The sequence below is a fragment of the Conger conger genome, chromosome 13, assembly GCF_963514075.1.
Source record: "Conger conger chromosome 13, fConCon1.1, whole genome shotgun sequence".
Lineage (NCBI taxonomy): Eukaryota > Metazoa > Chordata > Actinopteri > Anguilliformes > Congridae > Conger > Conger conger.
The window spans coordinates 46,458,458-46,469,714 of NC_083772.1; the positions used below are offsets into that span (position 1 = coordinate 46,458,458).

An 11,257-nucleotide genomic window follows, 5' to 3' on the forward strand; every position below is an offset into this window, starting at 1 on the left:
ATGAAGTGGTCACTGAGTGCACATATATTTTATGCACTGTCATGCCATAATAAAAAGGTATACTTAACTAATAGGCAACTTCAGTAGGCACTAGAAATGATCGACCACCTGGGTTATATCTTGTTACCTGTACAGTGTGACAGGGTTCATGGTCTGTGTTAAAAAAGCCATTGGGAGTGGATGGGTGCTATGGCTGTCAGGGTTCCCACGTGTCTGGGCAAACCTGGAATTCTTTGATGTTTTCAGTGCTGAATTTGAAGCATTTGCAGTGTAATGTTATAAGCCACAGGTGCCCCAGTCCGCCATCACATTCTCTCATGGTCTGATGTGTTAGTCTTGAATTTTGGTGGATCCAATTACTTCAAGCTGAGATTCACAATAATACAGTTCAAGTGAAAAGCAGTTTTTTAAAATTCCGCTATATTAAAGTGCTGCCATGGGGATGTAATAGTTTCTCCTCCACAGGTTCAAAAATCGTGAACCCCTTCAGATTTCTGGAGATATTTGAGACGTGGGGGCCCTTCATGGACATGGTGCTGTTCAAAGAGCAGCCGATCGCTGCTTTCCAGAAGGGGCATTGGCAGAAGGACAAGCCGGTTCTCCTGGGTCAGTCTCTGGGTCACACACACACGGTTACCTTTAAGGGTCGGCATATTAAATTTAGTTTGATAGCCAGTCAGGCTCTGGACTGTCTCTGTCAAATACACAAATTCAGCGCCATCTGAACAATTATCAATATTATCATCACCCAACTTCCAGTATTTAAAAACTTTTAATATAGACCAGAATTGTCCGTATTTTGAAATCCATTTTTTGGCTATGGCAGATCATTTTGATCTTGTAGGTTTTGTCCTGGTTTTTCAAAGAATTTTCGAACAGTGTTTCTGGGTGTAAACATTTCAGTGCCCCTAATGGAGCTCTGTGATATTTTGCAGGCACTACATCTGAAGAGGGGGTGATATTTGTGTATGGAGTCTTCACCAAACCGGTCTCTGCGCTGGAGTGTTCTGTCTACACCACCGCTATTTTCAAACACCACGCTCTGCATGTTCTTCACAAGTACATCCCTCTGTACAAGGACACCGACCGCCGCACAATGCTCGCACAGGTGAGCCTGGCTCCCATCCTGCTACAGTGTCACCTGTGTGTGTTTCCTGTGCAGATAGTGATGTTGTGTTTCCTGTGCAGATTGTGATGTTGTGTTTCCTGTGCAGATAGTGATGTTGTGTTTCCTGTGCAGATAGTGATGTTGTGTTTCCTGTGCAGATAGTGATGTTGTGTTTCCTGTGCAGATAGTGATGTTGTGTTTCCTGTGCAGATAGTGATGTTGTGTTTCCTGTGCAGATAGTGATGTTGTGTTTCCTGTGCAGATAGTGATGTTGTGTTTCCTGTGCAGATAGTGATGTTGTGTTTCCTGTGCAGATAGTGATGTTGTGTTTCCTGTGCAGATAGTGATGTTGTGTTTCCTGTGCAGATAGTGATGTTGTGTTTCCTGTGCAGATAGTGATGTTGTGTTTCCTGTGCAGATAGTGATGTTGTGTTTCCTGTGCAGATAGTGATGTTGTGTTTCCTGTGCAGATAGTGATGTTGAGTTTCCTGTGCAGATAGTGATGTTGTGTTTCCTGTGCAGATAGTGATGTTGTGTTTCCTGTGCAGATAGTGATGTTGTGTTTCCTGTGCAGATAGTGATGTTGTGTTTCCTGTGCAGATAGTGATGTTGTGTTTCCTGTGCAGATAGTGATGTTGTGTTTCCTGTGCAGATAGTGACAGACTACGTGTTCGTGTGCCCGACGCGGCGGGCGGCTCGTGCGATGGCGAGTGAGGGTGGGGCGGTGTGGCTGTATGTGTTCGACCACGCCATGGCAGATCATCGCGTGTGGGCGGGGCTCAGCTTCTGCTACGGGCACGTGTGCCACGGGGCGGAGCTCCCCCTGCTCTTCAGCTCTGCCTCTGTGGCCAACTTCTCCCTCACCCCGCCCGAGCAGCTCCTGGCCAATCGCATGCTGTGCTCCTGGGGGGCCTTCGCCCACAGCGCCGACCCGTCCTCTCCCGCCCAGCAGACGCCCTTCTGCCAGCGGCAGCACCCCCTGCCCTGGCCCCGCTACTCCAACCCCGCCGGCTGGCTGATGATGAACCTGACTCTGCGCTCGCACGCCCAGCCCGGCTTCAGAGACCAGCTCTGTGACTTCTGGGACAAACTGGGCCTCTACTAGGCCGTACCAAGGCCAGTGGACAGTGCCATGGGAACGTTGTGGCAACAGCAAGGTAACATTTGGGAAACATCACTGACAAAGCTGGGGAGAGCCTTTCTAGTGCTGCGCACTGCTGCCCTGTGCAAGCCCCCTGACTTTACCACAGTGTACAAGCCCCCTGACTTTACCACAGTGTACAAGCCCCCTGACTTTACCACAGTGTACAAGCCCCCTGACTTTACCACAGTGTACAGGCCACCTGACTTTACCACAGTGTACAAGCCCCCTGACTTTACCACAGTGTACAAGCCACCTGACTTTACTACAGTGTACAAGCCCCCTGACTTTACCACAGTGTACAAGCCCCCTGACTTTACCACAGTGTACAAGCCCCCTGACTTTACCACAGTGTACAAGCCCCCTGACTTTACCACAGTGTACAAGCCCCCTGACTTTACCACAGTGTACAGGCCCCCTGACTTTACCACAGTGTACAAGCCGCCTGACTTTACCACAGTGTACAAGCCGCCTGACTTTACTACAGTGTACAAGCCGCCTGACTTTACCACAGTGTACAAGCCGCCTGACTTAACCACAGTGTTCACAGTGTCCGTCACAAATCACTGAAAGCAACAATATATTCTCCCAGGTTCTCTTTGGATTTCACAGTCTGCCCAGGAAAACTGTGCAGCTTTTTGTCAATTTATTTTCTTTCGCTGTTAACGTAGACACTAATGAATACTGCTTTTGTACCCCTAAAACAGGCAAAATGTTTTTTTGGCTGAGCATGTGCAAGTTAATATTTCTCTCTGAGGCTTTCATGTGCTTTGTGTTCCCTTCTACAGGAAGTGGCTTACAGATTAGTTTCTAGCCACATATGTTTTTTTGTGGGTAGAAAAGTTTGTTGAAGAAATACAATTATTTGTTCCCATTGTGCATAAAACTTTTATTTCGCCAAAAAAAATCTAAATATTTTAAAGAGATCCCAAGATGCATTGTCATTACGAAATGTAAATGTGTATGTCACCTAATGTGTGTGTCACTATATTCAGAACATAAGCAAGTTATATTCAGAACATAAGCATGCTGTATTCAGAACATAAGCAAGTTATATTCAGAACATAAGCATGCTGTATTCAGAACATAAGCAAGTTATATTCAGAACATAAGCATGCTGTATTCAGAACATAAGCGAGTTATACTCAGAACATAACCATGCTATATTCAGAACATAAGCATGTTATATTCAGACCCAGACCAGACCCTTTGAAAAATACTTCCAGACCAAGGGCCAAAAGGATCATGATGGGGGGGGGGGGGGGTATGTCTCCTCCTGCATTTAATATGTTAATATGTTAAATGTTAAAATGTTTAGAATATGCCTTTCATTTATAAAGAGCCCTGCTGAAAACAAACCAGATCGAAAAACAGCCACACACTGCTACAGTCATTACCACATACTACAGCCACACACCGCTACAGTCATTACCACATACTACAGCCACACACTGCTACAGTCATTACCACATACTACAGCCACACACTGCTACAGTCATTACCACATACTACAGCCACACACCGCTACAGTCATTACCACATACTACAGCCACACACCGCTACAGTCATTACCACATACTACAGCCACACACCGCTACAGTCATTACCACATACTACAGCCACACACCGCTACAGTCATTAGCACATACTACAGCCACACACTGCTACAGTCATTACCACATACTACAGCCACACACTGCTACAGTCATTACCACATACTACAGCCACACACTGCTACAGTCATTACCACATACTACAGCCACACACCGCTACAGTCATTACCACATACTACAGCCACACACTACTACAGCCACACACTGCTACAGTCATTACCACATACTACAGCCACACACTGCTACAGTCATTACCACATACTACAGCCACACACCGCTACAGTCATTACCACATACTACAGCCACACACTGCTACAGTCATTACCACATACGACAGCCACAAACTGCTACAATCATTACCACATACTACAGCCACACACCGCTACAGTCATTACCACATACTACAGCCACACACCGCTACAGTCATTACCACATACTACAGCCACACACTACTACAGCCACACACTGCTACAGTCATTACCACATACTACAGCCACACACTGCTACAATCATTACCACATACTACAGCCACACACTACTACAGCCACACACTGCTACAGTCATTACCACATACTACAGCCACACACCGCTACAGTCATTACCACATACTACAGCCACACACTACTACAGTCATTACCACATACTACAGCCACACACTGCTACAGTCATTACCACATACTACAGCCACACACTGCTACAGTCATTACCACATACTACAGCCACACACTGCTACAGTCATTACCACATACTACAGCCACACACCGCTACAGTCATTACCACATACTACAGCCACACACTGCTACAGTCATTAGCACATACTACAGCCACACACTGCTACAGTCATTACCACATACTACAGCCACACACTGCTACAGTCATTACCACATACTACAGCCACACACTGCTACAGTCATTACCACATACTACAGCCACACACCGCTACAGTCATTACCACATACTACAGCCACACACTGCTACAGTCATTACCACATACGACAGCCACACACTGCTACAATCATTACCACATACTACAGCCACACACTACTACAGCCACACACTGCTACAGTCATTACCACATACTACAGCCACACACCGCTACAGTCATTACCACATACTACAGCCACACACTACTACAGTCATTACCACATACTACAGCCACACACTGCTACAGTCATTACCACATACTACAGCCACACACTGCTACAGTCATTACCACATACTACAGCCACACACTGCTACAGTCATTACCACATACTACAGCCACACACTGCTACAGTCATTACCACATACTACAGCCACACACTGCTACAGTCATTACCACATACTACAGCCACACACAGTCATCACTGAAAGGTCATCAGATGTGTCCAATGGATTACAACTGCTGCAGATCAGTCTCTTAAAGGAGCTCCATATCATCCTCTTGTGACACATTTTAAGAAAATATAAATGCTGGAACTCAGCCTCAGTAAACATTCCTCCTCAAACATTCCTACTACATTCCTAAGATTCTGTTTCAAGAAGCAGGTATAGCAATCAGTCCAAAGCTTACCGAACAAGAAATTCAAGGATCTCTCTCTCTCTCTCTCTCTCTCCAATCAGCTAGCAGCAGTGCAATGTCTTAGGCTCCTGTATAACATTCTGTACAGATATGAAAATAATTCAATGAAAGGTCCTAGGTAAACATACTATACATTTTACATAACATTTTAGTAATTTGGCAGAATAGTTAAAAACTGAATCAAATCAATATTTTTTGTGACCACCCTTTGGCATTAAAACTCTCCAGTGAGCAGCCATTCTGTGGGTAGAAAAGCATTGTTAATGAGAGAGGTCAGAGGACCAGGGCCAGACTGGTCGAATCTGATAGGAAGGTGACAGTAACGCAAATAGCCATGCATTACAACGGTGGTATGCAGAACAGCATCTCTGAAGACACAACGCGTCAGTGGATAGGCTACAGCAGCAGAAGACTTAATAATAAATACCTAACAAAGTGCTCACTGAGTGCATATCCCAAACTGATAGAGCAAGTGAGATAAATCTACACAATTAAGATACCATCAAAGAGGATGCAAATACAGTAGCAAACAAAATACTTGAACAACAGTGCTCTAACCGAGGGTATGAGAAGTTCCATAATGATGTGACCTGTGGTTTCATACCTTTTCAGAAGGAAGCTTTATGTCAATTATTAATTCATGTGCTGCATGATCAGTTCATCCCGTGAGACTTAACAATGACTTGACTTAACATCATATGCTTTTAAACAACTGGACAGATACTAAAGCAATTCAGGTTCAAGGTGTAATGGCAGTGTGCCTGGAAATCAAGCCTGCAACCATTGGTTTATAAGTCTGTGTCCCTTCACATTATGCTCCACTGCCACCATGCTTTTCACGTCTTTATAACAGACAGGGACGCCTGAGCATGAGCAGTTCCTGAGCGCTGGGGTGGGAGGGGAGGTTTCTGGAGTACGTCGGGAGAAGTGTCCCAGGGGGTGAATCCAAACTGCATCGGTGGGTCATCGGTCACCCTTGTGCACCTTCCTGCACTGTGCACAAGGTCCATAATGGATTTGTCCACCGAGCATTTCACAGCTGGTGCGACTGATCTGGTTTCACAGTGCAAATGAAGCTCAGATTCCCTGCTTTCTGAGAAAATGAAGCATGTTTTCTCTGTCTCATGTTTATGTGTTCATGTTATGTTTCACCTGATTAATTCTTTGGATTTGTGTGTGACATTTATCTGTAAATAATGAACTCATTTGACTTCTATATATTGTTTGTGTATGTGCAGTTTTAACAGGTTCACATAGCCCTAACACCTCTTGTTTTTTGTGCATTGTTTTACTCCTTTTTTTGTTTGAGAGACAATGGTTTTCTGCTGTTATTTATCGTATTTTATAAATGCTTGTTAATGTTCTGATTTGTTCTCATTAATTTACCTTCATATCATGTTCAGTAAGGCATCTGGCAAGTTATCAGTTAAATCCTTGTATTTCCTGTCTCTCTTAGGACTATACCACTGAATTCCAGTCATCATTATGTCTCCTCTGTCAATTCATTCTATTGTAAATCTGTTGTCAGCTTTGACAGCAATTGTGATTTACTAATCAAGTACAGAATGTACAGACCAAATGTATTGGTTTACCACACAAGAGCGCACACAAATAATAGAGATTACACACACTTCATAACTGCAGAGACTTTGGAGTTGCACTGCAAAACACGTTTTACATGAGTCATGGTATGTCATGATCTCAGTCACCAGAACTGGATCCAGGCAAGCATTTATGTAAAAAAGCACAAGACAGTGTTTTCATGTTTTTATCCACCCAACCCAGATACCTGTACAGTATATTTTATACCACAACAAATACAGATCATTTGTGACAATACACAGTTGCTCAACACTAGTTTTCTGGCATTTTAGCAGATCCAGAGCAACGTACAGAACCTTTTCATTTCCACATAGTATCCATATGTAACTTCCTGGAGGAGTTGGCCTTGTGCCCTGAGAAATTGTTACAAATGTTCTCAATTTGTAGATAATGGCTCTCCTTGTGGTTCAGGGGAGTCCCAGAGCCTTAAAAATGTGGCTTCCCCTGCTGTGAATCCATTCATATTGTTCTGGATGGAGCTAAGACCAGGACCATCTCTGGCACCAGGGTTGCCTACCCTTGCTTTAAAGACTGATACAACAACTTTTTCCCATTGCTTTATTTGTGGCATAGTGCACTTGTACTTGTTGAGAGTGAAATACAGTATACAACAGAAATGAGTACACCACTGTGCAATATCACTTAAATGTCAAATGATTTAAAATTGTATCACCTTACAGTAATTTCATTACTTTTAAGTAGGGTATTTGCTCTTATGTAAAATTAGAAACTGACAGTTTAGATTTACTATATTAAAAATATGGGCCCCACAGTAGGAGCTCAATGCAACAAAAGTCAGTACAGTCAGTACTGAGATTCAAATCTTAAATTTTTTCAATACTTGGTATGTTCACCATTATTTTTGCTGACAGACTCAGTCCTGGGCTGGGGATACCAATGTTGCACACATTTCAGCAGAGATATTCTGCTGTTCTTAAGAGACATTCTTTTTCAGCTGCTCTTTGCTGGAGGGGTTGTGTTGCTCTACCCTTCTCTTTAAAATACCCAAGGTGTTCTATTGGATTCAAGTCAGGCGACATATTTGGCCAGGTGATAATTTTCACTCTTTTTTTCTTTAGAGACTGTTGCATGATTTTGGCAGTGTGCTTGGGTGCTGTGGTAATCCGGCCAGGTTCACGCCAGACATGCTGGACCCCATCTGATCCAAAAAAATTTATCTTGGTCTCATCTGACCAAAAAATGTGCTCCCAATATTCACCAGGCATCTTTTCATGCTCTTTAGCAATGTTTAATCTTGTTGTTTTATCTAAATGTTTTTTTCTTGGATGCTGTACATAGAGACGCTGTGCACTGTCTGAGCTGTCACAGAAAGTCAGATTTCCATTGATACCCCTGTGCCAAGTCTGCAGCACTTGCCCGTCTGTTTTTCAGAGCTAGACTGTGCAAGTAGCGCACTGTGTAAGTAGCGCACTGTCTGTGGCGTCAGGTTAGGAGGAGGCCACTGCGGCTCTGATTAGTGGTCCTATGGCTCGTTCCATACCTCCTGATTACTGCTGCCACTGTGTTTCTACTGATTTTTAGTTGGTCACCAATCTCCCTGTATCCTCTTCTATCTTTGTGAATTCCATCTCACAATCAGAGATTTAATTTCCTCTGGCAGTTCTGTACCGTGTGGAGCCATGATGCAGACATGCAGATAGACACAGCTCATAGGTCCAAAACTTCACAGGTTCACAGGTCATTTCATAACCATGTTCATGCAATTAGTGCAATTAGTGCAATTAGGCTAATTGGAAATCACAGGTGTATTTAATTTTGGTTCTGTGATCGCAGGTGCATTGAGTTTTGTTGCATTGAGTTTCTACTTTGAGGACTGTATTTTCAATATAGTCTTTCTAAAGTATTTGTTTTTGATTGTTCATGAGAGGAAATACTCTACTTGTCAACTTAGAAATAAATGCAATTCTTGAGAGGCGACATAATATTGAATGTGACATTTAAGTAATTTGACATTTAAGTGATATTGCATAGGGGTGTACTCACTTCTGTTGTATACTGTATGAGTGAATCTGTTAAAGGCCCACACACATCAATGTTCTCTTCCTGGCTTTAGCATATGAAACGGCCTCAAAATGGTAGCAAAGAGCAGTGGCATAGGGTTTTCAAAAGGTCCCTCACCCTGCCCCCAGGGCCCCCCTCAAGGTCAGCTCTCTGTGTGAACATTGAGCACCGTCGTCCCACAATGACGCAAAAACATACGACCCTAAAACATGAAACTGTTCTGCAATTTTGTATGGAACACGTTTTGAAAGCTCCAAGATGAAAATCAAAAGCTTTGAAATGTCTATTACATAAAAACCAAATGGATTATCAAAGATGTTGATTTAGAATACCTGACTGTTTAAATTAAAGAAAATGTAAACAGGCCCTTAACCAAGGCCCTTGAGCAAGGCCCTTAACCAAGGCCCTTGAGCAAGGCCCTTAACCCTGCATTGCTCCAGGGGAGGATTGTCTCCTGCTTAATCTAATCAACTGTACGTCGCTCTGGATAAGAGCGTCTGCCAAATGCCATAAATGTAATGTAGAAAAATATGGATGTGTTTCTTTTCCAGGTTTATCACCAACCTTTCATAGCAAAATGTTCTCCACGAGGTAAGGTATTGCTTAGATTGCTTAGATGTCTTTGATGGACATAACCAGAAAATATTTTAAATATGTAGGGATAGACATTTGTTTTAGGCTATAGATTTGCCATGAAAAATGACATGTAAATGTGACAACCATCCCCAACAGTGTATTTTTTCTATAATTATAGCTAGTGACAACATGTTGTAGCCTAACAAAAGAAACAAACAATATTAATGATAGCCCTTCCTTCACTTTTCAGTGTTGATAATTGTCTGAAGATGAATTAATAGCATAGACGTATAGAAGAAAAACATCAATGAGTTGTTTCACATTTTGATATAAAAAGCATTATTAAACCACCCCTCACTTCAATGACATGTGGCTTATTCATGAAATGACCCCAAAACTGAACGTTTTGATCCCAAAATCTTTGAACAGCGTCTTGTAGGGAGCGAGATAAGCAGTGTAACAACCAGCCCATGTGAAAATCATCCCTGGTCGTCCCTGGTCATCCCTGGTCATCCCTGGTCATCCCTGGTCATCCCTGGTCATCCCTGGTCATCCCTGGTCATCTGCACAAATGAAGCAACTGAACACAACCAGCTGTGAAGCCATTTGTCCCAAATGTATGCCCTGAAATGTAGGCCTCTGTGGACAGGCTCTCTCTTGGTTTAGATCATACCTATCAGACCGATATCAATTTGTGTATTTCAACAATGACTCCTCTTATCAATCCAGGGTTAGATACGGAGTACCACAAGGATCTGTGCTTGGGCCCTTGCTTTCCTCTCTATATATTCTTCCCCTGGCCTTTTTTTTTATTGTGCTCCTGTCCTATGGAACAAATTACCTGCTCATGTTCGGGGTGCAGACACTAGACACTCTAGCCAAAGACCAGCTGTGCACGTCCCTCCTGCCACTGCTGATTCAGCTGTAGCACCAAGCCTGTGCCCTTGCCTGACCGTGCCACCCACTGCTGATTCAGCTGTAGCACCAAGCCTGTCCCCTTGCCTGACCGTGCCACCCATTGGTGCTCCTGCCATCCCTCTACCTTATCTCTTTGACTTTTTATTCAGATTGAACATTTCTGTACTTTTATTCATCTGTTTGTATTTAAAACCATTCTTTCAACAAACCGGGTCAACCAGAGGCAGATTGGTTCCCCCACTGAGTCAGGTTCTGCTCAAGGTTTCTTCCTGTTAGCCAGGGAGTTTTTTTTTGCCAGTATTGCCCTAGGCGTACCCTTGGAGACCGGTTTCTCTGTAAAGCTGCTTTGTGACAAAGCTTGATTGAAATGGGCGAATGTGTATAAAATGTGCTGTAATTTCTACAGTTTATAAAAACTGAGAAGCTGCACTCAATGTTTATTGTTTGTTTATAAATTTGAATTGAATTGAAGTTGACATTTTTTTATTATTATTCTTTTCTTTTTTTTTGTGCTTTTTTTTTTGCTTTAAAACATGAACCGGCGAATGACGGTCATTTTATATCCTATGTTTGTAGGCTATGCGATCTAATATCCATCGTCTAAAAAACGGTCAGTACAATAATACATAGCCTACACAAAACAGAAAATTCTAATTTTATAAAACAAAAAAATAAACTATCCCTTTAACAGGCAGTTTAAAACAACCATGTGGTCA

General features: G+C 42.9%; 1 protein-coding gene across 1 annotated transcript in view; it reads left to right on the forward strand.

The window, feature by feature from the left end:
* The window catches only part of LOC133107601 (cAMP-regulated D2 protein-like), a 10,648-nt gene extending 8,435 nt beyond the window's left edge, over positions 1–2,213 (forward strand). The window contains exons 6-8 of the mRNA XM_061216587.1: positions 466–606; positions 936–1,108; positions 1,761–2,213. Coding sequence (XP_061072571.1) covers positions 466–606; positions 936–1,108; positions 1,761–2,213 — 767 coding nt within the window. The remainder of the gene's footprint in view (positions 1–465; positions 607–935; positions 1,109–1,760) is intronic.
* Positions 2,214–11,257: the final 9,044 nt, after the last annotated feature.